Source organism: Sander lucioperca, chromosome 22, assembly GCF_008315115.2.
Source record: "Sander lucioperca isolate FBNREF2018 chromosome 22, SLUC_FBN_1.2, whole genome shotgun sequence".
NCBI classification, from domain to species: Eukaryota; Metazoa; Chordata; class Actinopteri; order Perciformes; family Percidae; genus Sander; species Sander lucioperca.
In genome coordinates, this window is record NC_050194.1 from 18,308,532 (window position 1) to 18,335,467 (window position 26,936).

The 26,936-nt window shown below is 40.7% G+C and overlaps 2 protein-coding genes across 4 annotated transcripts in view; both read right to left on the minus strand.

The window, feature by feature from the left end:
- Positions 1-26,936, minus strand: part of LOC116061431 (carbohydrate sulfotransferase 15-like) — a 68,831-nt gene that overhangs the window by 15,084 nt on the left and 26,811 nt on the right. The window contains exons 1-4 of one of the 3 annotated variants that reach the window (XM_031315624.2): positions 10,580-10,700; positions 8,919-9,248; positions 6,765-7,104; positions 4,041-4,184 (exon numbers count right to left, since the gene is read on the minus strand). In XM_031315624.2, coding sequence (XP_031171484.1) covers positions 4,041-4,184; positions 6,765-7,104; positions 8,919-9,248; positions 10,580-10,594 — 829 coding nt within the window. In that variant the 5' untranslated portion in view covers positions 10,595-10,700. Of the gene's footprint in view, positions 1-4,040; positions 4,185-6,764; positions 7,105-8,918; positions 9,253-10,579; positions 10,701-26,936 lie in introns of those variants that run through there. The other 2 variants (XM_031315628.2, XM_031315630.2) reach the window with 2 other exon arrangements.
- Positions 18,044-26,936, minus strand: part of LOC116061429 (carbohydrate sulfotransferase 15) — a 35,824-nt gene continuing 26,931 nt past the window's right edge. Inside the window, exons 5-9 of the mRNA XM_035997924.1 lie at positions 23,941-24,097; positions 21,902-22,058; positions 19,758-19,905; positions 18,280-18,536; positions 18,044-18,166 (exon numbers count right to left, since the gene is read on the minus strand). Of these exons, the coding sequence (XP_035853817.1) occupies positions 18,340-18,536; positions 19,758-19,905; positions 21,902-22,058; positions 23,941-24,097 (659 nt within the window). The 3' untranslated portion in view covers positions 18,044-18,166; positions 18,280-18,339. The remainder of the gene's footprint in view (positions 18,167-18,279; positions 18,537-19,757; positions 19,906-21,901; positions 22,059-23,940; positions 24,098-26,936) is intronic.

Genomic DNA, 26,936 nt, shown 5'->3' on the forward strand with positions numbered 1-26,936 from the left:
AAGTAGGTTTTTGATAAATCGCGATTTTTCACGCGTAAAAGTTTAGGCGGAAATGGGCGTGGCCTATATCACGTGATTCAGTTGGAGCCAGGGAACGCGTGGATGTATGGTTTTTGAATGTCCGGTGTACGGTGTGGGAGTTATAGGGCCAAACTCGTTTTTTCTGCTATAGCGCTACCTAGTGGTGGAAGTGGGTCTATTTTTGCGCCTGAGGTCCTTGCGGAGTTTGGGACCATTCCTGAAAATGCCAACCCACCACCATGTACGGTTTAGGCTGTAGTCCGAGTTTTAGGCGGGGAAGAATAATGGAAAACTAGAACTGCAAGCAGTTATGACGGGGCCCAAGCCACCCACGCCAGTCGCCCCCGACGCCCGGGGGAGCACGCGAAAGCCGAACCCGAAGCCCAGCGGCGGGGAGGCAAACGTCGCTAAATATTGAGAGGCGCAAGGCACGACGTCTGCGGTACGTCGCCGTTGCAAACGTAGCGGTCAACACTTCACCTCCATGCATATGCAGACTACCTTTAAGAATTCTCTACAACAAACAAACTTCTTAACCCCCCTGACCGCAGGGGATAGAGAGAAATGAGAGTGATTGGAGGGTGGAGGCAGGTATGGTGGTTGAAGGAGCAGGGGAGGTGGTCAAGTTGTTGCAAATGGCGTCATAGGCGCCGATTTATGTTTTCCTCCATGGGTGCTTCGTGGGAAATTAAGAATCAATGCCACCAACATAACCAATCACACTATAACAGATGCTCCACTTAGCACCAACTGCAGTGTTTAATTGCACGGTATCGGTGCCTATGAATGGTGTTGATTTTGGATTGAAAAAGTGAGAGAAAAGAGTTCAATTTGTCTGTCTGTCTGTGTGCGTGCGTGCGTCAGTCGCGGGGGAAACGGAGCAGCCCCGACCGCTGCAGAGAGCCGACAGATTGAAACGGCAGCCGCTGACTTCCGAGTGAAAAAAGGTTACTGCGTACATTGATGTTAAAATGTATACAGGTTGGCAGGACGGTCTGAAATGTTTTGCACGGTCTTTCGCTGTATATTTTGCTGGTAAATGTGAGATGTTCGAGTCACACACACGTCTCGTCTTCATATCAGAAACTAGAAAATGAATTTGACCCGTTATCACTCCCGCTTGGTCAGTGGCTGCCATAGACTGTATATAAGAATTACTGTAAGTAGGCTACAATAAAACCTTTGTGAGTAAAAAGTCAATACTTATCAATGCACTCACCTGTATAGACAGGCATAAACATGTAGAAGAAGATATTTAAATCTGCAAATAGCGCATGTTTATCTTAGTTTGCCAGGAATCTTGAAATTTGGACAAATTCTTCTAAACTTAACGGCTGGCTGAACAAACCAAACTCTCTGCTGGAGCGGTAAAACTAGGGAGGTATTATAAGACCAAAACAGACAAAATAAAAAAAAAGAAAAAAAAAAAAGGAATAGGCATATTTGGTATAAATTCATTTTATTTTCTTTATTTGAAAGTCCGGCCTCCAGAGTGTCTGCTTAGAAAAATTCTGGCCCTTGGAGAAATGTAGTGGATGACCCCTGATGTAAACCGTTTTTTTTTTTTTACACTTTATAAAAATCAAATATGTTGTATGTGAGATTTGAAACCTGTCCCATCACAAAACCATTTTGTCGCATTCAGGGACAATCAGAATTTTGAGAATACGACAATTATTTTTTTCAGCATCTTTCTAAAGTTACAAAAACTTTTCCTCTTTACAAATTGTATAATTTAAATGACAACACTAATAAGGGCCAAAACACGTCTACGTCGATTATAGCGCCCCCTAATGGCCGATCTTTGCTAAATTTGGTAGAGAGCCTCCGAGCGGCATGCCGAACTAGCATCACAAGTTTCATGTTGATTGCATTTACTGTGGCAGAGATATTGCAATTGCAAATTCCCCATTCAAAAGCATTGAGTTATTGGCCAAAACAAATAAACGTTGCTTATAGTGCCCCCTAAAGGCCAATCTTCGCCAAATTTGGTAAAGAGCATCGTAGTGGGATGTTGAACAAGGATCTCAAGTTATTTGCTGATAACATTTAATTTGGCCGAGATATGATATGATGTGTATGGTAGCTAGCTAGGAAAATTTGTTTGGTCGTCAAATGCGCATACTTTAATGTAGCAAAATTCCTTGGGTAACTTTTGGTCACGTCCATCTGGAGATGCTACCTACCAGGTTTCGTGCTGATCCGTCACACGGCCTAGGACGAGTTCGAAAAAGTTGATTTTGCACATTGCGCGATATTGTGAAAAAACCTTTGAGCTTGATTCAAGAAAGACATGGATGCAAGTTATTTTTATGTGCGATGTGTAATGTGGGAGTTAAGGCAAAAAATCATTATAGCGCCACCTAGTGGTCCACATGTGTAATTTTTGGTAGGTGTGGTCCATGACCCATTGTCTATCTACCCTGTAAATTTAAAGTTGTTCACGTTAGTGTAAGTAGTAAATGTAGACGTGGGTCCCATAGGCCATTACCCCACTCTAGGGTTGGCCTCAGGAGTGGACCTAGATGGTACCCATCAAATTTTGTAAAAATCAGATTAGCGGTTCATAAGATATAAACTTTTTTTTTTACTTGTAGCGCCCCCTAGTGGCCAATTTTTGTAAAACGGGTAAGTGACCTTCAGAGGGTCATGTTAAACAAGAATCTAAAGTTTGGCGTTGATGGCATTTATTTTGGCTGAGACATGGCAAAGTTGGTGTTTTCATAGTTAGCTACACAAATTTGTTTGTGCGTAATATGCGCAATTTTTATCCTATCAAAATTATTTTTATTAACTTTTTGTCCGGCCCATCTGGAGATGCTACATGCCAAATTTCGTGCCGATCGGTCGCACGGTCTAGGAGGAGTTCGAAAAGTAGGTTTTTGATAAATCACGATTTTTCACGCGTAAAAGTTTAGGTGGAAATGGGCGTGGCCTATATCACGTGATTCAGTTGGATCCAGGGAACGCGTGGATGTATGGTTTTTGAATGTCCGGTGTACGGTGTGGGAGTGGTGGAAGTGGGTCTATTTTTGCGCCTGAGGTCCTTGCTGATGATGATGATTAATCAGTAGAAAAACAATAGGGTTCTACAGCCCTGCTGTATGAACGGCATAGCTTTGCTATTGCCCGTTCTTACAGACTCGGGCTTGGACCCCTAATAATAATAATAATCTTATGAAAAATAGGTTCCTTCGCACTTTCAGTGCAAGGCACCGTTGGGGCCTTGCACTTTCGTGCTTGGGTCCTAATAACACCGGACACCCTACAGCGGGCATTTCCGTCAGTATCTTTCTATCCATCCATCCATCTATTCATCCATCCACCCATCCATCCATCTATCCATCTATCTGTAAGCGAGGATTCAAGATGGCTGACCCTTGTTTTGCCTCTGCAATTTTCGGAGAAAGACGACCAATCCCCTATGGGCGGGTTGAAAACATGCAGAAGTACCTCCTACTACTAAAAATCTTCCGATGACGCAAAAATCGTCGTTTTATGTCATCGGAAGATTTTTCTCTCGTCTCGGGGACATGAGGGAGGGAAGCACGGTCATTCAAAAATACTACCGCGTTTCTGCTGATACAAAGCTTAATGCTAAATCGGTGAAGTATCCCTTTAAAGACACCACAAATGGTGACGCAAACCTTTTTGTCACCAGATACAGCAGTTGCTGCAGCTCATTATCATTAATGGTCAATTCAAATAAAGCATCAACAAAATACTTTCTACATTACAGATCTTGTGGCTTTGACCCTTGCACGTCTTGTTTTTGGTTGCTTTTAACATCAGTGATTTATTTTAAGCTTATCCTCTGCACTGGCCATTGGTCACCGTATGGGAAGAATCTGATTTGATGCTGAGATGCTCACACGGAACAAGTGAACTAGTTCAAAAACTTCATTTGTGCACAATTCAATTGGAATTTAACTGATTGCAAATGATAATTGTATTACATTTAACCATACTGTATTTAGTAAATACACACATTGGTGGCTATTGACTGTCATTTTGCTTACCTATGATGATGTTAGGTTGGCTGGGGCTTCCACTGGCATTTGCTGTGAGGTTGCCCTGGATTTGGTAAGCAGCCTGATCGAATAAGTCCAGGTAGTCCTCCACTGGGTATCGATCCTGAAAGCCATCGCTCAGAGGGAGGATACCTGTAGGAGAAGAGAAATCAGGGATGGTAAACACACTTTGTGGGTTACAATTACATCTCTAGTGCATGTTTACTTTAGTTGGCAAGTAATCAGATCTTATGTTTGGTAGAAAGTAGAGAGACAAATATTTCTCTTTTATGAGCCTATAAATATTAAAAGGAGAATTCCGGTCGATTTCAACACGTAGCTCTGTTTGTAAATTTGGAGTGCCGTCAGTAGCGAGAAAAACAAAAACAATCTGTGTTGGCAACACTGTTATCCTCCTGCTACAGTTTGCACCCAGGAGGCTGAAACAGGGCAAGTTTTAAAAACGTGCTTTTAGCCTCTTAACATGTTCGAAATGTCATTACAAGTGCCTACCCATGTGAAGTGATTCCTTCCGAGTGAACAGTGAATCTGACTGCAGTAGATGTGAAAGAAATGCATAGTTTAGTTCTGGTGTTGAGACGGCAAGACGTAGGGACCGTCTACTTACAAACTACATCACCAAAAAGAGATATAAAAATATGTATTAATTTAACGATTAAATAAGGTAGTGTCTCCAAACATACCTCAATTATAACTTGTATCCTGCTAGTTGTACTACAGCACTTACCTTTAAAATATAAAAATATTTTTGTATCTCTTTTCGGTGTTGTAGTTTGTAGACTGTCCCGAAGCACTCGTCTTGCCATCTCAAAACTGGAACTAAACAGAGCTGAATTAGCACAGCTTTTATGCATTTATTTCACATTTACTGCAGTCAGATTCACTGTGTTCCCTCAGAAGGAATCACTTAACATGGGTAGGCACTTGTAATGACATTTCGAACATGTTAAGCTAAAAGCACGTTCAGCTTCCTGGGTGCAAACTGTAGCAGGAGGATAACACGGTGTAGATTGTTTTTGTTTTTTCTCGCTACTGACAGCACTCCAAATTTACAAACAGAGCTATGTATGTGTTGAAATCGACCGGAATTCTCCTTTAAGATAGACATGGTTTGGGTGGGAATCTTTAGCACTGACATCCCTGTGTATCCATCAAGCATGTTTTTGTTCCTGCCTGCCCTCTCCATGTGTTTCTGTGATCACACTAAAGGAGGTCATTAGTGCTTCTGTGTTGTCTTGACTGGAGTGGCCTAATAAAAGTTCAGATCCAATCCAAATTCAGCATGGAGTAGCGTCCCTGCTCAGTTTACCCCGTTTCCAATTAGGTGCCAAAGTCAAGTTAGTGTAAAGTAAGTTTTTTGTTTTTCTGTTCCTGTTTCGATTACACACCACTCACCATGGCTCTATGTATATCTTAATTATCTGTATTTATATTTTTCTTCTCCGAGTACTTACTTTTTCAATATTATGGTTACACTTCAATATCATTTATATTATTGGTATTACTTTTGCTAAGTTATTTAATTACATATTCAATCTAATTTCACGTCAGTTACTTACATTACAAAATGTTTTGTACTATGACCACCTCACTTTACAATACTTTTTATATAATGCCACTTTAAATTCATTCAGTACTTTTTGCACAGTTATTTGTATGTATGTATGTATGTATGTATGTATGTATGTATGTATGTATGTATGTATGTATGTATGTATGTATATATATATATATATATATATATATATATATATATATATATATATATATATATATATATATATATATATATATATATATATATATATATATATAATTTTTTTTCCCCTGAAGCTGCACTTTCATATGGCTCTTTGTAGCTCTGCTTATTTAAAGCTAATGCACTTGCAACTTGTCTGGAGTTTGAACCTTCAGGGTTGAAAGCACTTAATTGTAAGTCGCTTTGGATAAAAGCGTCAGCTAAATGACATGTAATGTATGATTGCTCGGTTAGTCTTTTAAACGAGAGTATAAAATCAACTGTCTGTGCAAAGAGGGAGCAGCCAGAAAGGTGTAAAATAGAGCAAGAACTAGAAGCTTAAGGAAGCAAAGTTCATAGTGGTAAGGAGTGAGTGTTTGCTAAACCAGTGCAGGAAACATTTTAAATGTGTTCTTTGCAAGTCATTTCTACCACAGAGACAAATCTTATGTCCAAGATAATAGAGAAGTAGTTATTCTAGATCTAGTATTGTCCTAGTTAAGGCCGTTAATGAGCACAGCCACCGCATGAGCTCAACCATTAATGTATCAAAATGGAGAAGTTTCACTGCTAAGAGGCAGATGAATATCCAAGACCCATTAATTGCATTGGGAGAGTGCACCAGGGATACTTAATTCATGACTTTCAGACAAAGGACTCTCCCCCCAATTAACTACCAAAATGTGTTTAAATGATGAAATTGTGTTACTACAATCAACATATCTTAGCAATATGATGGCAGTAAGTATACAGGAGATACATTTAATAATGCTCATGAAACAGGCAGGCCTGCCTTTGAGGCTGACCCTTTTGAAACGTCTGTCAATGAGTACTTTTCTGAAGCCCTCTGAGCTGATTTTGCCAAAATAATATACTGTAGAGAGTCACATTTCACACTTTAAATGCTCTGGGGCTCTCATTGTGTATCAGCCTGGAGGCCTCTACAACAGCAAATTTTAGTTTTCTTTACTCACCAAACCTCCTGCGGGTCCACCAGTGTGGCTCTTTGAAAATGGAGAACTTGACGTCCGGGTGCAGCCTCAGTCTGTCATACAGGTCCGTTGTGCCACACTTTGCTTGGCCGATGATATAGAAATAAGGAAGGCATCGGATGCGGTAGAGTTTCCCATCGCGGTGAAACAAGTGTTCTCGGAAAGTATTCCTTGAGTGCTGAAACTCTGTCTGGAAGCTGCTTGAATAGAGTGCATACAAGTTTGTCCTGTATGGGTCTGAGGTAATATTCCCAGTATATTCCTCATACCAGCAGGGGTTCTTGACACCAGGCAGGAATTTTCGGGGGATGGCAGAAAACATCTGTAAAGGCAAAGAAAGCAGGCTGCTTTAAGCTTCAGAGTCACGGAACTTCCCAAATATATAAAACATTTTAGACAAAGCCTTCTGTAAACCCTTGAAATTATCATTGCTATGGCTGCACGATGGAAGTTAATCACCTTCCAGTCATTTGACAGACACATTAAAGGAAGAGGTTTGTTTCAACAATTTAAACACTTTTAAATTGCCTTGCAAACGTGGTTCCCAGCGCCCTTGGGCTTGGTCCCCCTGATAAGCAGTGTTTTACAGCAGTGTGTCCATCAACACACGTGTACAGTCTGCCCTGGGAGTGTAAAGCAGATGTATGTTCAACAGTAGAAGTGAGGCAACAGTCTCTGTTCGCGTTACACAAGTGTTTTTTGGTGATCAAACACGACAAAGGCCGACATTACTATGACTCGCTCACAGTTACTTTAATCAGTCCCTCCAGGATTTCGCGATCGCGCTTATTCAACCAATCACCGTGACAACTCACAATTTTGACCAATCACCGCAACTTTTCCGCAAATTTGACCAATAACCGGAGTTTCCTGCGACCAATCCTAGCAGTCCCACGTGCCAGACTTTACATCAGTATGTAACTCTGAGTGCCACTGAGTGGTGTGAGAAATTCGCCAAATTCATTTCCTTGTAAGACGAGACGTGTATGACTCTAACATCTCACATTTACCAACAAAACGTACAGCAAAAGACCGTGCAAAACATTTCAGACCATCCTGCCAACCTGTATACATTTTAACATCAATGTATGCTGTAACTTTTTTTCACTCTAAAGCCGCTGCCGTTTCCTGTAGGCTCTCTGCAGCGGGCGGGGCTGCTCAGTTCCACTCGCCATACACGCACACGGAAAAAACGGAGATGAGACGTACACGGTGACCTAAATTGAGGACAGCTACGCTCGTTATTGTAAGTGCAATGATAAGTTAAAGTCCAATAAGTACTTTATCGAACCGTATGAATGCGTGTCCCAGGCCAGGTTAGGAAATTAACTAACAATGTAAAGATCAACAAGCCACTGACACATATGTTCAAATTGGATTCATTCAATAAATTATTTTGTCTTAAATCCACCAGCCATTTTCATATTATACCAATATTTGCAGCATCCTGAGCCTTTTTTGGTAAGATTACTTCTTTGGTAAGATTAAGAATTATTTTTAAAAAAAATGCAACTTTTTTTGCAACTTTCTCCGTCTCCCACAACTTAATTGCAACACACATACAAAAGACATCGCAACTTTTATCGCAATTTTTTACAAAAGCTCCCGCAAAATCAGGCATTTTGGGCCGCAACAATCTCAAAAAAAGGCCATGAAATCCTGGAGGGACTGTTTAAGGACAATTAATGCCAGATCCATCCACAGACGTGGTATTGATTGTCCCGCTGCCACACTCTTCTATTCATTAGTTGGTTAAATAAGAAAGGAGTTATGTTGCAAGTAGCCCTCATACAAGTCATTATCATTTGGATTAACAATTAATTGAACCAGGCATTGAGGTGAGACGGACACTGCAAGAAGCTGGTAGCTGGTTTGAACCGGTGTAGGCACGAATACTAATTTAAAATCACCTTTTCACTTAGCATTTAATTACGCTTCAACACACATCTGTGATTGTCTAAAGAGAGATCAGTATCACTTCAGGCCATGTTTGTATTATGATTAAAATAAAGAGATACTGTAACATTTACACTGTAAAACACTGAGGTAATTACAACAATAAATAAATACATTTTTGGATAGAATTTGCATCCTTAAGATCTCTTTGAATAAATGAGGACAGATATGTCTACTCACATGTGGCTCACTGTTAACCAGTGCCTTTAGCTCCGGGAGCTGTCGACTGCTGCGAAACTCCACCTTGGATGTGATGGACTTGACCACCAGTTTGATATGTGCGTAGTCCTTGACTGAGGAGAGGTTGAAGGCATAAGGTCCCGGGCTGACCAGGCTGCTGAAGTGGTAGGGGGAAGGGGTGAGAAGGAGACCCTTCTTGTCTCCTGTCAGGATGTACGAAGCCATGATGACGAACGTGATGGCCAGGCCTAACAGGACGCCGTAGAGCCAGATCTTGCTTTTGATATCCATGATGGATTGTGGAGTGCAGTCTACCTCATCCACTGACACCTGCCTAGTAAGTGGAAAAACAAAGTCAACTACATTGAATCACTGTTTAATGGGTTATGACTGATGCAGCAACTTCCAAAACCTCAGAAATATTTAATATAACCCATTATTTCCACCTACGCTTTTCTGTGTAGCTGAAGCTCCCAGTTTCATGTTAATAGCTGAAAGAGGCGTCAGATTACCCAGAAGTTTCATTGATGCAATACTGTGACAAAGAATAGACTCGTAGTCTCATCCTGTTCAAATGCTGACTTGCATTTGTGTATCTGCTTCATTTAGAAACCAGGGCACAACCAAGGCCAGGCACTGATTGAAATTGTTTCCGTTTTGATTTCAATGTACATTTTATACCTCTTAAGAGCATGTCATCCCATCCCTCAGTCTCAAAAATGCCAAAATAATGCCGCTTTGTGAAAGCAGTCAGAGGATTAGATAGCTGAAGGGAATTTCACTTAAACCTAAGCAGTTGTAACTTAAGCTTCAACAAAAAAATTATAAATTGACAGAACGGTGAAAGAAATCTTTCTGCTCTGAATATTGATGTCTGTACATGAAATGAACCCAAGAAGTAATTCTGTAAAACTACAACTAACTTCAAAATGTCACAATGTCCTGGAACATCCATCATTTTGATTGCGACTAACAATTGAGCAACAATCACGTTTTTCAGGATTAACTCATTTCACTGACCTCACACTTCATGTTTTAATCAGACAGCACAGCAGCACCCTCCCCAAAACTCAGTCCTCCAATCCTCCCACCCTCCCTGTGCATCAGAATCACAATATGGAGGCAGTGATAAGGACGAGGGATGCATTCAACTGTTACAGCCTCTATTTAAAGAAACAAACCAAGGCTCAAAAGGGATTGGAGGATGCAACAAAAAAAGGATGCCAGACACAAGGTTAACAATTAACCAACAAGCTTTATTAAATAATGCAAAAAATATTCCCAAAAGTAGCAACCAAAGAGAAACAAAAAGGACAGGAGACCCCAGCCAAAAAGAACAAAAGATGGGAAGACGCTGGACCAACCTCACAATGGGCCGTCGCTCCCCGCGTCTCCCCCTAAATTACCTAAAAAGGGTAAACTAATCCTAGAACAAACAAAAGAGATGAATAACTGAACTACCGGTAATCTCCAGGCCAAACTAACACAATAAACACAAATAACAAAACTCCAGCACCTAAGTGTGCATGAAGGTTGGGAAACACAAACCTGCTTGTGGAGAAAAAAGGTGAGGAAACTCTAAGGCGAGACACTATAGGTGAATAGGGCAAACATTTTAACTTGCAGATATCACCATGAAACTTTACCAGATGATTACTCACATGAATGGGACACATCACACGTCACACATGCTGGTGTGCTCTCCATGTGCCTCTGTCCCTTCACTCTCTGCCTTCTTATCACCTCCCCCACTCTACCTAAGAACTGATTACGCTCAGGTGTGCAACAGGCAGAGGGAGGAGGGAAGAACGAGGGACAGAGAGATACAGAGGGAGAAAACAAGACACACACACTAGAGGCACATGTAACATCAACCTAGAAACTATGAGGCTGCGTCTCAGACTCTCCTGGGGAGAGACATGAATATAAGAGATACCCGGTCTGGACCGGAGAAGGGATTATATTATCAGAAAATGGTATTCCTCACTGTGAAGTCACATGGATCAACAGTCGCCCACAGATAAAAGGAGGGCCAATATCTAAAGGGTGAGAGAATTGGGGATCTTTAATGATAATGCTATTTTAACTAAGCCAAATTAACAGCAATTGTACAAGACTTTACTGGCAACTTTTTTGCCAGTAATCAGTGGCGTTTTTTTTTTACAGGTGCTTTTTTAAAAATCATAGGCCAATATCAAAAGTTCGATCATATAGGACATTTCATTGAACAAAGGTAAACGTTTATATATTTTAAATAAAATACACATAAAGTGACATTTATCAAGCCTTTTGGGTTTTAATTTGGATTATTGCGGTTACAGTTCAGGAAAATAAAAAGATTTGTGTCTTCACAATCAGTTTATTTATCCTACTAATGGTGTCTTAATTTTTTCAGCTTAAGGCAGACACTATGTACCTCATTACACATGAAGACCAGGGGCCTGTTTCACAAAAGCAGAATATATAAATCCAGGATAACTGATAAAGCGAGGCTTGACCTAGTCTAATCTGTGCATCCTGGCTTGGTGCATTTCACGAAGACCAAGCCAGGCTGAGGAGGAGCAACTAGGTTGAGCCAGGCTGAAGTAATTCAGATAAATGCGCGTCCACGGCTTTCCTCAAAAGACCGCAAGGTCGATCACAGATTTACTGATGCCAAAATGGAGAATACGCATTGTACATACTTTATACAGAGTGAGCAGCAGCTTCTTGTGTTAGTATGATGACGTGAAACACATTATTTGTATAAAAAGAAAAGAAACACGGCCGCCGTAATGAAACAGCGAGAGAAAGCATAGCAGACGATCACGGACCGACTGAATGCGTAAGTAGCCTAAAAATATACATTAACTGACCACTGCTCTGAATTGAAACCGTCATAATCATTCCATTCAAGGATTAGGTTACTAATCATTTGCACAAATTAGCAGTTGTACTCCTTGCCTTAAAAGTAAGCAGAAGATAATGTTACTCAGGAAATTTAGATCAATTTTCTACAATGCTAGAATATGATGCGTAAATATCTCTTTCACTCTGTTCCTCCCTCTCTCTCATGGGCTAAAATATAAATTTCCTAAGTCATATTAACTTTCACTGCTCGCTTTTAATACAAAGTGTACAACTGTTCGTTTTGCAAATGACAGTGGCTCATTGAATGGTTTCAGTTAGCAGTAGTTCATAAATGTATATTTTTAGTCTATCATTCAGTCTGCTCGCTATTATCTGCCACGCTTTTTCTCGCGTTTTTTTTATTTCTTATAGAGGACGAGTTTCCTTCTCTACATATTATATGCCTTGCTCCCTTGTATATATATGGACACAGAAAATAAAGACACTGAAGAAATTGGACTAAAATCTAGAAACTATAAAGATAATTAAGTGATAAATTCCATGCACACTGTAAACAGAGCATATTCATCAGTTATTTCCCCCCCCAGCAAAATATAAGGTCAAAAACTATTGAGGTGTCCTCTCCCTGTTGTTACATGAATGTCCAGTAGCCTACATCACTAGATAGTTACTGGTCCAGTGAACTAAGACTATAATTTGGGAGGATTTTACAATTAGGATTTGTTCTTTAAATTGTACAATCCTCCTCCAAATTATAGTCCCAGTTTACTGGAGAACACAAATTGTGTGCTAAGAATGCCAAATACCATGCACATGGAAGCGGAACAAACATGATCCTTTATTGTTAAAGAATTTAGAAAAAAATTAATCAACTAAAATAATTCAAGGTGCATTGGTCAACTATAGAAATGTACAGCATTGTATGTATTGCCCTTAGTAACAGATTTCATTTAAAACACATTTGAAATGTTATCAGCCTTTTCTAATTATCTCAACAACTGCTATAATATATTCATCAAACTTCTAACAACAATATGAACAGCAGTCTTCATACAGCAATATAACAGTAACAATGACTGTCACATGAATAATTATTAAAAAAAAAATAATGATCACAACTTTAAATAATAACAGTACTTAAATGAACAGCAATATGCACATGTTGTATTTTAATCCAGGCTGATAATAATAGGGTAAAACCACTGCTGGGTGATCAGAAAAGGCTCCAGGATTAATAAATCCTGGCTGTTAGCCTGGTCGGGAGCAGGCTAGCTGCACAGAATAAATCTCCATGGTGATTTATGTGCCTCCGCTTTCGTGAAACCGAGTCAAGGCTAAATTCATCCAGGATAACGGGGAAATCCCAGTTTAATCCCTTGTCTTGGTTTTGTGAAAAAGGCCCCAGGAGGTACTTCTGCCAGTAAATAATGGGCTATTGGATGTCTTCGGGACTGTAGGTCCCTATGAAGTCCATGGAGAGGAGGCAGGGAATACCTCATCCTCTCATTCAGACCCAGGACAGTCACAGGCGACAAGGCGATTTGCTTTTGCAAGTCAGCCCAGCGCCTCAACCAGCCGCCCACAGGTCCCACCACCTCCAGGCCCAGCTCAGAGGAGCTGTTCGAGGCAACATGAATATTGAGGAAAATAGACCTACAGTTCAGTTAAAACAAAAGTCACCACAGGTTGAAATTCAAAAGGTGTTTCTGGTCAAAAGAACCATGCAACTTAAATTTAAATTTCCCTTTAAATTATAACCTCTCTCTAAAAATTAAGCTATAGCATATATGTGCCGTTTGAAATTTCTATTATCTGTGATTTTTTTAATAACACTGAAAGCAGGAATAATTAGGCTACTTGTCGAGATCCAGATATCTGACATTGTGAGTAATCAATATTCTCAATAATTAGTTCAACCTTTATCGGTATAGATATAATTTATTTGTGCCAGTGTTTCCCAAAGGTTGAGAATTTAATAACGTTCAACAGATACAATACCAGATTACCTAGAGCTCAAATGTTCTATGTATAATAGGGCTATCTGAAGTAAATTATTTTTCAGGATCGCGAGAAGGATCGCTTTCTGACCGCGTGGTCTGGTATGAACAGCCAGGCGAGCGATCAGGTACAACTATACGCTTCACGGCTATTCACAGCACTTCTGCGAGCGGTGTGTTCCTGGCGTAAGAACAGCCCTTCCCCTACCCACTCTCCCTGCTGCATGTGTGTGGGTGGCACTAGCTGCTATGGTGATTAATGAGTGCATAGGGAAAGGGCTTTTTTTTACACACATTGCCAAAATCTCTCACAGAGTTAATTTGATGGAAATCTTTCTGAAAAGTGCTGCTTCTGACTCGCAGTCCAATAGTCAAAATGATAATGTGAGAAGCAAGTTTATTTATTTTAAAATTAAAATTGTGTGTAGTGTAAAAAATGTGAGAAATTGAGCAGTTTAGAAAAGTTGTCTGTGTTTCTCAAGAAAAGTCTAGTGTCTTTAATATAGGAGCCTGCAGCAGGTGCTTGGTCTTTCTGTCACAGATCCAAATGTGTAGGTATTTTTGCTTAAGTAGTGTCATTTGTGCATAAGATTTCCTACGTTTAAATGTAAAAATGATTTAAGTTGAGTGAAGTCGAAAACTTTTTTACTCTCTTTTTCAGCTGCCTTCCATTCTATTCTACTGCTAACTACTTAAACCGGCATTTGCCATTATGACACCCACTGGCAAAGAAGCTGAAATAACGGCACTAAATCCAACTTGTATGGCAGGCAGTCCCGGCGTTATGGGCGGGCTTTAGGGGGCCGGGCCCGCCCCCAGAGTCTGCTGTGCCCGCCCTGGACGGACGAGCCCTTTTTTAACTGACAAGCTTGATTGGTTTGTCAAAACTGATGCGGTTCAAATGGAAATTGACATGCAGCCTGCATGTCAGGAAGCTATCGGGAATTTGTATGAGAGAATAGGTAGCTTAATGTAAACTAAAGAGATAATTTAGGCTATGGATATATGGCGTTTCCTTAATGTTAATCAACGAGCTCCAAGGTTGGTGGAAGAAATTGACAAAGACGGCAAAAGTACAGGGAGTAACGTTAGTTCTGAAGTTGTCACTGCCAAAGCTAGCATTAGCCACGGTGCTGCTAGCCGACACTGTAACCCAAAGCAAGGGTTGTGTGCAATAGTTGTATGTTTAGTGTACATACTGCGCAGTGAAAATTAAGTCACTCTGCTGTTATGCTGTTTCAATACCAAATAAAATCTGTTAAACGTGTAGACCTGTATGCATTCATTCAATGCTCATTTGCAAGATAATTAACATAATGTTACATGATGAGATTTATTTAATTTGTGCCCCCCCAAAAATAATGGCATGCCCGTCCGTGAATTTGTGTCTGGAGCCGGGTCTGATGGCAGGCAGTGTTTGACAGTAGGCTTACTAGTTTAACCACTTCTCAATTGCACCGCTGTTTTCTGAATCAAGTATCTTTTCAATAGCTTAGCTCTTTTATTGACCAAACAGTAAGGAAGTGTCCACACAAGCTTCCTGAGCATTTCTGAAGCTCCAAGGCAGCAGTGCTTTCTGCTGCGGCATGAAATAAAACTGCTGAGGATTACTCACACCACCGCCAATTTATTTAGGGACGGTAGCTGCAGTGTAGTTCATTTACTGTCATTTACTGTAGAATAACTGGTAGATTAGCTCTCCACACTTTCCAATACCTTGCCCTACACTGCGAATAAGCAATATGACAACGTGATTAACATGTTTCTAAAACGAACAGAGTTGCTAGTGTCTGACAGCAAATTTACTGCTAAGCCGAGTGGTACTAATATTAAGGAGATCACATTTTAGTAGTGGTCGGAGGGGGAACGGTGCACTTGGTGTTTGTTCATGTGTTCATTTGGGTGACAAAATGATACAGTCTCAAAGAAAACTGAAAATGGTATGGTAAAGTGTATGAATGAAATAAGCTGGAAATGGCGAGGTAAAGTGTAAACATCTACACCAAAGACCGGTTTAAAAATGTTTACACCAGACCAAGCATAGCAATTGCATTTTTTCTCATAACCGTGTGTAGGTTGATAACAAACTTTATTTCCTTTATTTATTTGTGACTGACCAAAATATGTTGTTCTGATTATTTATACTTCTTTTGAAGGAGCTATGACTGGCCTTATAATTGCACCCTGCTGCAGGAGCCTGGTGGGGTGCAATGGATGTGTGCGGGAGTGGGTCCTCAACTCCCCCAACAAGTGTCGGTGATGAATGTTTTGGGGAAGATTATTTCATGTTGAGTGGGATGACGAAGTAATGGATGCCCTGAGGAATGTGGTGTCCGCATAGGTTTTTGATTTTTAGTTTAGTGTAGTTTTTAGTTTGATTTGTTCCCCCATTGCTTTTTTCTACAGTTACTACAGTTAGTCCAAAGGTTCTTTTTTATTGTTGGTTCTTTGAGGCGTGTGCGTGTGCGTGTGCGTGTGCTTGTGCGTGTGCCCGTTAGCATTCCATTGACTGCCATTCATTTTGGCGCCACTTTGACAGCGAATAACTTTACATCTGAAGCGTTTAAAGACTATTTGTCCGTTGTTTATTTCTAAAGAAACACGACAATGTATAAAAGGCTCCATTACCTTGTACCTCACGTTATGGCTCTGTAGCAGACGTTTTTGTAAAAATAGGCTAATGATTGTGTCATAACCACGCGACTTACTGTCGCATAGTAGAGGAATTACCGTACAGTACAGGAGAAGCTCGCAGGCAGTTTTGACTTACATTAGCTGTTTAAGTTTAATTACTAATGTTAACTAGCATTTTAGTTAGCAATAATTAGCCTGTGCCTATGTTATCTCCTTACATATACCTACGCTCTCCGTCTCTGCAAGATTCAGAATGATTGAGATTTCTCTTGGCACAGCTACCAGAAGACTTACAACTTTCAGACAGATTGCTCACGTCACATCTACGTCGTCAAGCTCAGTTGGAGGCTGCGCAGTAACGCTCAGCCATTACCGGACAAGTACTTCTAATATCCTTCACTGGTCTCCGTCCAGAGCAACGGGATCTGTTGGTCCAGTTTATATACTGTCTGTTGCCATAACTTACTAAATGCCTTAAGTCTAAGTTGCAGCTGTCCATTGGTAAGCATTGTCTGCCCTCTGGTGTAGAGAAAGTGTATGTTCCAACTTCAGTATTTCAATATGTCAAATTATTATATTTCCTTAATTTAAATTGTTCAGCATTGCTTGACAGTGTTTTCAAAGGCATGAAATTGCTGTTGATTTGTCCCCAGTTATCTTTTACCCCTGGGTAGCCGTGTTTCTTTCTGAGGTGTTCAAAAGTTTTTGTTTCAATTACCAAATTAATTTGCAAGGTTTAATAGCTTCCAATCACGAACACGTTACTTCAGCTCGTTACTTATTGGTAATTATTCAGTGGTTGTGACATCCATTCAACAGAAGGAGAGCAAATCATTATTATCAAGGCTTGATCAGAGTGACTACATACCTGGCTGCCTCTCAGCTACCTGACTCACTCAACTTCAGTCAGAGAATCATATTTGTCATTTAGATTACCTTTGAACTCGAACTTCGAACTCATTTGGTATCCAAATAGAGTACATTACTGTCCAAAGTTCTGGTGGTTGATGAACGCAGATTTTTGCTGATTGGCTCTCAAAACGGGCCGGATGGATGGCACACCGCCATGAGTCCATGAGGCAAATGTCTGATAACTCCACATTCTAATTGATATTTTGTGATTAAATTCTGTATCTGCAACGTTCTCTGTCAGGCAAATGTAGTAGTACAATGTCTTCCTCTGATGTAGAAGTACACTTAAAGTCAGTAGAAGGCTGGTTGCATATTAAGTACTTTGGGGTCCTTCTGCAAGTAATTTTGGGGTACAATTTGGTTCTGGAGAATGCTGCAAGAAGCAATACCACAGGCAAAGCAATCGGCCCGTTCCAAACAGGCACATTTTGAACGGGCACTGTACTAGTAGTGTTGAATGAGGGAAGCTTTTAAGATTGCATCTACATGTGGTGTCCAGTAGAGGGTGGTGTTGTTCCACTAAACTTCTGCTTTCATTAGATGACTTTATTCAGCTTATACTCACTATATGTAAGTACACTTAGGAGACTGAAATTGTGATCAAGGCGCATTGTAAGTTTTTTATCTGCTTGGATATATGCCAGCTATGTTGGACAAAAAGGACAGACTATTACAATAGGCCAATGTTTAATGAATCAAACCAAACTTTAAAAAAAAAACACTACACAGGACTGTTTTTAATAGCTTTGAATTCACTATTTAATTTTGTACAACTGGTCACAAGAACAAAAAAAGAAATCAACACCGGACATCTTTCTCTGTTGTACACACACACACACACACACACACACACACCACACTCTCTTGTGCTATTTTCTATCTTTGATTCATCTCTGCTTTTATAACTTAGAAAATAATTTAAAAACATTTTTTTTTGCATGGGCACTTGAAAAAGACGAAGCTCGAATGAAGGGGCTGGCTGACACATCAGTGGTTTCTTTTACTGAAGTAAAGGGGAGGTGGGTTGCTCAGAGTTTAGAGTTCTCCCAGAGGAAGGAGTCATTCCGCAGCACTTCGGCCAATTTCTGGTTGAACGGCATGTAGAAATCCCGTAGGATCTCTTTAGTGATGGGCAGCATGGGTCCCAGGTTTTTGTCAGCCGGCCTCCTGGTGTTTGACGCAGGACTTCTTGTGATCTCTGACTCTATTTCTTTTGTCAGCGGCCCTATAAAAACACACACAAACATTTCTTTCAAATCCCTTCTTTCGGGGCATCTCAGATTTTGCTGCAGCACTAAACAAATGGAACAAAAATACAGTAACGGACTCTGAAGTGTCAGTGTGTATCAGCAGTGCTCTGAACAGAAGATTTGACACTCTGGGAGGTAATTGCATCTTGGCTGGGGTTGGCAGCTCTTTGAAGAGCTAAGTCAGAGCTTTGGGGCAATTTAACTGGGATGAACCAGTGAGACAAGGGGGCTTCCAGACTACAGGGCAAAACTGAACACCCAAGAAAATACAATTTTGACACTGAAAGTAGAGAAGGTGTAAGAAAGTTCAGAACTGAATCTGAAGGAAATTTAACTCTTCTTCTCTAAGCTATCGAGCTATACACGACTTAAGCACTCAAAATCAACAGAATTTCGTAATGCAGTAAGTGCACTACTCTTTGTTAACATAGTATTGAGTGTTGAGTATGTTGTAACTTGCATGCATTTAACATTACATATGCCTGCTTGTCTTTAGTGACCTAGTGTTTCCCCTACCATTACACACTGAAAGAATGACAAACTTATGTAATTATGCTATATATTCCACACAAAAAACCGGATGCACGATAAAGCTGTTTTCACACATACAGGCAATTCGTTTCTCGTTCCTTTCCTTAAAAGTTCATTCTGGCTACATTGCACGCATAATGTATGTGGAGCGAACGTTCCAACACTACGCTTTCACCATAATCAATGAAACTGGCTACACCGGGCAGAGTGCAGCGCATAGTGGTGCGTATGTGCCACGGAGATCCGCTCTACAAGCCTAAAAATAGGACAGTCTTCTATTTATATTTTTACGCGTGGTGTGTGCGGGCCTTTTACACAGAAATGGATCACAAAGTGTGTCATTTCTTTTAAATTAAACTACCGATATACAGGAAACGACTTAATGACTGTGAATGAGCGTATTGTCAGTTTTATTTTGAGTTTGTTTTTATTTCTTGTTTCCCTCACCTGCATCCTCTCATAACAGCTGATAGTAAATTGACATTTTCACAGCGCTGTGCCAGCTCCAAAAAACTGAAGAAACAACAACAGTCCCAAAGCAAAAGCTCTCCGTCTCACCTGTGACTCACACAATCCTAGGCCATGTGTGCGCAGATGGTGTAGCCAGTTAAAACATACACCCCCCCCCCCCCCCCTCCTATGTTGGGATGTGTTGCTTTACTCACCCAGGTTAAGGAAATCAAAGACTTTGTGCATTGTGTATTTCCTGTTAGAGGCATGGTCTTCCAACCTCAGGACCAGAATCTGTTCCCTGTTGAAGACGGTCATCCAGTCCATTAAGTACACAATGTACAGACCAACTTGCAACCTGACCTAAGGGCACAAAACCGGAGAATCAATGTGAGATAACAATCCCTATCCAAGAAACGTCCTCCTTTAGTGGAGGGACACAGGGGTGTGTATGCATGTTTAAACTTCTCTTAAAGGTACACTGTGTAGGAATTTCTCCCATCTAGCGGTGAAATTGTATTTTGCATTCAAAAGAATAGTGCTCTCTAGCGCCTCGCTTTTTCAAATGCGTGTTGCAACTATGGTGGCCGTTATGTACCAAGAAGCTATGACAACATGTCTTCCAATTTTCATGTTTTTGGCGATGAGGATTCCTTCTCCTGTGGCTCGGCATAAGTATGATCCTCCATTATAAAGTATGATCCTCCATTATAAACTAAAGTGCAGTGCAGGCTTTCAAATTTGCCGGGGCAGTGACAAGCGCCTCTCACTGATCTCCTTCTCCGTTTCAGCTGGTTTCAGTCACGTGACGCTGAAAACGCGGTGTGGATTAGCTAGACAGGTAGGCTAGTGCTTTATGTCCCTCTCAGCGATTATAGTTTTTCAAAATGGTGGAACGACATGGAAGCTTCCTTGGACTTGCCCGTCCAATGAGTACAGATAAGAAATCCTTTGCTTACTTTATAAGTCAGATCATTGGCAGAGGTCATTTTACACCAATGAGGACATATTTATGAATGAATACATTGATTTTAGCTATTAAAATACTTAAAACACTACACAGTGTACATTTTAAGGAGATGAACAGTAGGAGGGAGGAGAAGGTGAAGGGAGGGAATTCCACCAACTTTCCCTTGGGTATGGGCGACTGGGTAATGCTAGGCACTGTGTGGGCATTGCACATTTACTGGTATTGTGGTGTGAGTGGTTGAGGGATTTAAGAAAGATGGAGTTTCCTCCAGATTGAGAAACCTGCATCACCACCTGCCAGTGGACCAGCTACTCACTTTATACCCCTAGATGTTGTTTAGTTTCAGCCCGTTATTGTGATCCCTTAAACATACTTTTTCCTTGGGCTGTTGGTCGGACGAAACCAGCAATAAGAAGATGTCACTTTGGGCTCCGGGAACTTGATGGGTGTTCTTTTTACTATTTTTGACATTTTGTTGATTAAACCAAATTAATTCATAACATTCCAAAAAAATTAATTGGCTGCTGATCTTTTGTTAGATTTCACCACAGCGTACTTGCAGGTAGCCTAATTGTTTTTGAAATGGATTTTTAGATTCCCATGTGACCAATCATTGCAGAACAGTAGGCGTAAACAAAATACCTTGTTAATGGGAAAGGAATTGTCTGTGTCCTTTTGCCTCTTTAGCAAAACTGAAAGGCCTTTCTGATTGCAAGCCAGCCCAGCAACTCCTCCTTTGTTAAATCAATTTGGTGCAACAGTGAAGGCCAATCGTGTTCTCCTGCTGGTGGCTTTTATTTGTCTTTTCTCCCCGGACTCTAATCTGAGCTCTAAAACTTTTATCGAGGAGCCACAGGCATGAGAGACCGCTGTAAGGACAGCTGTAATGTTTTTCACATGGTCTAATAACTCTGAGGAGATATTAGTGGATGGACAATTAGGCCAGCGAATACTGAGCATGCTCCCAGAGGGCCATAAAGCTTGTCAGTGGCAGTTGAAGAGGAGGATCTTTGAGTACAAGGCAGCCTGGAGGGGGAGCCAAAAGAGGATAGTCTCCTCCTCCCTCTCTCAGCCAATCTGCCTCAGGGCACTGTGGGAAAGGCTGGGCAGGGGCCCAACACTGGGGCCCTGCACTGGCTGACAAGACTTTGGTTGTTTTTTAGTTTTTTTTAGTAAGAAGCAAGTTCACACCACTGGTAAACTTGTTTTTCTAGAACGAAGATAGGCTCTGGACACTGCCCCGTTTAACAGTTCAACAATTTTGTCAATCCACTCCGTATAGTCTGCTCTGCAAGCTATTTCTTTCTTCCCACCATCTTATATGCAGGTTTCTAAATTGCAGATTTCTGTGGGGCAGCGAGACAAAAGCGGAAGCGAGGGTGCACTCACTGGCATGGCGTTGTTGATAGTAGTGTTGTACACACAGGAGCGCATTGTGTACTCCGTAAGGCACCCCTCGAATAACTGCAGTGACTCTGACACCTTCTCATGGAAATCCTCTGCAGACTTGTTGGCAATACCAAAGTAAAGGTAGTCAGAGTAGAGCCTGCAAGACAATAGAGATGCTCTGTAAACAAATGTGAACGTGTAGGTGACATGACTCATTGTCTTTTTTTTTCATTTTTTTCATTTTTTTTTTTTAGGTTTTGCAGATATTTTTAAATGAAGCAGGTTTACACCGGTTTTTACCCATATTTTGTCTTGCACCAAAAATCAGTTTCCTGCAGCAACACAGGCCCCGATCATTGTAGTTTACAGTAAACAAGGCGCGGTTGCAATGTTTACATCTCGGAAAATGTTTTCAGTTTCAGTTCAAAAATTGCAAGATTGTTTTTGTCTGGAGAACCTAATAACTTAACTGAGGTAATCCTTGGACTAGACTGGATAGCTATTGCACTAATAGTTTTTTTGCTTTGAAAGTGATTGCCATTGAAATGAGTATTGGGTATTCTCCATGGGTTCAGTTTCCCTAGAACCGAATGAACAATATTCAAATAAGTGGTCACTAAAACCAGTTTATGACCGGTTTTAACGGAGGGCATTTTTCTCCAGCTGGATATATAAATGATGGGCAACTGAACTTCCAAGCATAAAAAATGTGTGATAATGAGAAGATATTGATTCTGAGAATAATTTGTATGGCAACATGCATAAACATTGTTCAATAATTCATTTCAACAGTACATTTCAATATTAGGACAGAAACAATTATAGAAGGCATGTGAATTCTCTGAAGTAAAAATCAATGTTAACACTTAACAGCAAAAATAATCCCAGTTAAATGCCTTGCAGGCATTCAGCAGTAAGTTCTCCACGGCTCTGATAAAGGCATCACAATTAAAAGGGATGCAAGTTTTTCCCTACCATTATATGGCTTAGGCGCAGGGCCTAAGCGTTTTTGCGCAACGCCTAAGCGTAAGAACATAAAAACAATGTGGAAAGTATCGGCATGGGCGTCCCACATTGTCTTCTGCACGTGTCGCATGGTGGTTTGCGCACACAGCGGCACAGTGTCACAGCCAAACACACACACACCATGCATGTTGCGCGCACACAGCGACAGCTGCAGCCTACTAGTTAGCAAGTGTGCGGTGAAGAGAGAGAGGGAAAAAAGAGAGGGAGCTGTGTGTGTGTGTGTGTGTGTGTGTGTGTGTGTGTGTGTGTGTGTGTCGATGAGTATGAAGTTGGCAGTAATGTTATAGCTGTGAGTAGCAGTATCATTTTTCTATTGTTTTAGTGGTCTGTATGGTGTCTTGTTGACTTCTATCTGTATAGTTTAACCTGTACTAATATCTTGCTGCTTCCTGCTGCTCTAGTCTAAAATCATCTGGCCAAAGGACTACAGTTGAAAATTAGCCGGCTGGCTAACACTGGCTCATTTACAGAAATGTTGATTAATGTGTACTGTCCAAAAAAAAATCAGTGCAGTCTGTGTACAGTTTATCTGTCAGTGAATAAATGCTACAACTCCTCAAAACATTAACGTCGTCATCACTCTCGCACACAGACAGTATAATTTTGGCTTAAGATGGAATAGCTTTTAATAATTTTTTTTTTCTCCAATTTTTGCTTTAGTTATCTCTTCCTCGCTGCAACAGACAACCAATAAGCTTTATGTAAATAATGCTCGATGACACAACTAATTAGCAAATAAGCGTATGATGTCATTTGCACCTATGCGCTCTAAAAAACAACAGGGAAAACCCTAAAAAGTGGCACCCAGGGTCATTAAAAGGCAACGCATCATTTGTGACAGTAGGTCTTTTGTTTCCTGTAAATAGGGAAAGTATCTGTCTGTATCTGCAGTGTAAACAGCTATGATAGAAGCATAAAGGTAGCGGTGTGCGTGCCAAAGCTGGATCCGCATCGTTCCAGGCATTTTAGTGCAGATATGCAGTGGGAGGCAGTAAAACAGAGATCACTTTCACCTTTCCACTGGGTCCCTGAGCATGATGATGAAGCGGGCATTAGGCTGCAGGGCGTGGACAAAGTCCTGGATAAGGAAAGGAGGCTCTCCCTCTGTGGTGTTGTCATAGAAATACACCCAGGCATTGTTGTCCCACATGGTGGACGCGCTGGCTTCTCCTGCAAAATACACCCACAGTGGTTTAAATAAAAACATGCACACAGACCATCATAAACATACTTTACAATAATGCAGAAGCAGAAAAATAATGCATACAGACACATTTTCATAGTTTTTCTCACTCATTGCATTTGATATGTGTAGTTGAATATGCTAATTGTTAATTGCTAATTGCTAATTACACTTGTAATTTTAGTTTACAGTAAAGTGATTATTCTCTTAACTCCCTCAAGGTTTGCATGCTGTTTGCACAGCTTAGTTGTATGTATGTTATTTGTAAGATCCAATATTCACCTTGATTTTTTTTTATTGTTGTATATAATAATTTTCAGTCATTCATGTAAGTAATCAGTATAAATGGATAAATTATCCCAAGTAGTTTCCTCAGAAAAACATGCAGTAACCTAAGCCATAAATGTATGGAAGTTTGTTTCAACATCCTTTATATAATTGCCTTTAAATCAAGGCTGGAACTAACAGACACAGCATGTTCCCAACACGCATGCAATGCAACAAGTCAATAAAACGAAAGATTCTAAAGGGAGGACAAAAAAAACAAAACGAGCATATCCAGCTGTAGGTAAAATTGTGAAAAGACAGCAATCCACACAGTGACCGTACTGGTGCTCATAACGAGTCAGAGGACGTCGTTTCTCAAACAATTTGAGAGCAGAACCTTTATCAGGCTGTGCAGAGAAATAATATCCAGGATTCATTAGGCTGTCTGTGCCTTCATTATCCTCTTATCTGTGAAGTAAAGCTGTGATGCATTTGGAGGGAACACAACACGGGCCTTATCTGCCTCCCTTCCTCAGAGAAAGGGATGATAGCCAGGACCTATTTTCTGTGATGACAACGATGAGAGTGAAACAGGATAGCTGCTAATGCTGTTATGCTTGAAATAATACACACTGTGATCAAGTCCATTAAAGGTCTCGGTGTCCATTAAAAGGGCTTATTTTGCTCCACGGGGAGAGGCCGTAATAGGGCAAACAAATGGCAGAGCCAGACCGGCGTGCCCATGGTGTTGGCCGGCGGTTGAGGAGAGTCAGAAGCCCAAGATCCTGGCCACAAGCCTGCACCTTGCTGTGCTCTCCCAGGGCATGGTGTGAATACTGAGAGGAGCTTTGGCACACTCCCCCCCTTTTACAAGGATTATTTATTTAAGGAGGGAAACAAAACAGGGCGGCATGCTAAGCTGCACTCAATGCACCAACTCAGTCCAGTCTGAAAAGGCTATTGTTGAAAACTTACATCAGTTTTTCTTTGCGGCTGAGCAGTTCTTAGAGATCGTGTTTGGATGACGGGAAAAGACAGAGACAGATGGAAGCAGAGGTGCTGGGAGCAGGATATGCAGATAGAGGACAGAGATTTGAAAGACTTCTCCACCCTGCTGTGGATATTATTGCTATCCTGACACAAAAAAAAGAAAACAATGATCTCTTTTATATGGCACTTCAGTGAAGTGGCTGAGTGAAGCAGAAGGAAGTCCAGTATTATTAAGCTGTTAGAGTGTCTCTTTAGGGCTGAGTCACTGGCTCTCTTAAAAATCTAGCCGGAATGAGAGTGGCTGCTACGGAGCATATCTGTGCTTCTTTCCTACTACCTGCTGCTTTAATAGCAGCTTTGTTATATTGCAGGCACGATTACAAGTGAAGTTCCAGGCAAATGGCAGGTCTCCGCAGCCGGAACGCTATTGGCTGCAGCCTGATGGGGACACAGAGTCCTGTCAGTCCACGTTTCTCACACAGATTCACAGCGCTGATACATGACCTGAGTAACTAATATGATACATCAGAGGGAGGGCGGCTCAAGCTGTCCTCTGACATGATGTGACAAAACAGGAAGGCAAAGATTACACTGAACAGGAAATGTTTGTGCAACTAAAACTGCCTGGAGATCTGATTAGAGAGATGCTATCTTGTTCCTTTATCTTGCTTCCCACTACCATGTAATTCTTAAGATAATCATTCTGAAATAGATCAGAGTGCTTTATTGGAATACACGTGTGCAGATAAGGCATAGTGTGCCACTCAAAGGGTAGCTGAGTTTCACATGCTGCTAAGTGTGAAAAGCTTTGTTTGATGTTTAGTTTTTGGGTTACAGTTAATCTTAAGACTAATATTATAAATATAATTAAAAATCAGCTCAGGGTTAGATTGGAATTGGACAAATTCGTATTATTAATGCGTATTAAATCTGTCAAGCTAGCTACTTGATTCAAATAGTAAAGGTCCTGGTTAAAATTATTAAGCATAAATTATTATGATTTAAGTGAAAGTTTAGCTGGAGAATGCAACTCTTAAAACTGACATGACTTGATCAGCTAGAGAAAAGACGAATCACCCTGTTGGAGAAAGAAAGGACTGGAATTTGATTGGCTTTATTTCAGTTGATACTAATCCATTCAAATATGCCCGTTTTTTTCCCCCTGATTCAGATCCTTAGGATCGGCCCGGGACTTTGGAGTACCTTTTATAATAAGTCCCTGGAGTGACAGACTTTAAAATTTGGGATTTAAACTATGTAAACTAGTGCCCTTGATATTTGATAAAGATAAAGATTTTTGTCACCAGATACAGCAGTTGCTGCAGCTCATTATCATTAATGGTCAATTCAAATAAAGCATCAATAAAATACTTTCTACATTACAGATCTTGTGGCTTTGACCCTTGCACGCCTTGTTTTTGGTTGCTTTTAACATCAGTGATTTATTTTAAGCTTATCCTCTGCACTGGCCATTGGTCACCGTATGGGAAGAATCTGATTTGATGCTGAGATGCTCACACGGAACAAGTAAACTAGAATTTGTGAGGCACAATTCAAATGGAATTTAAC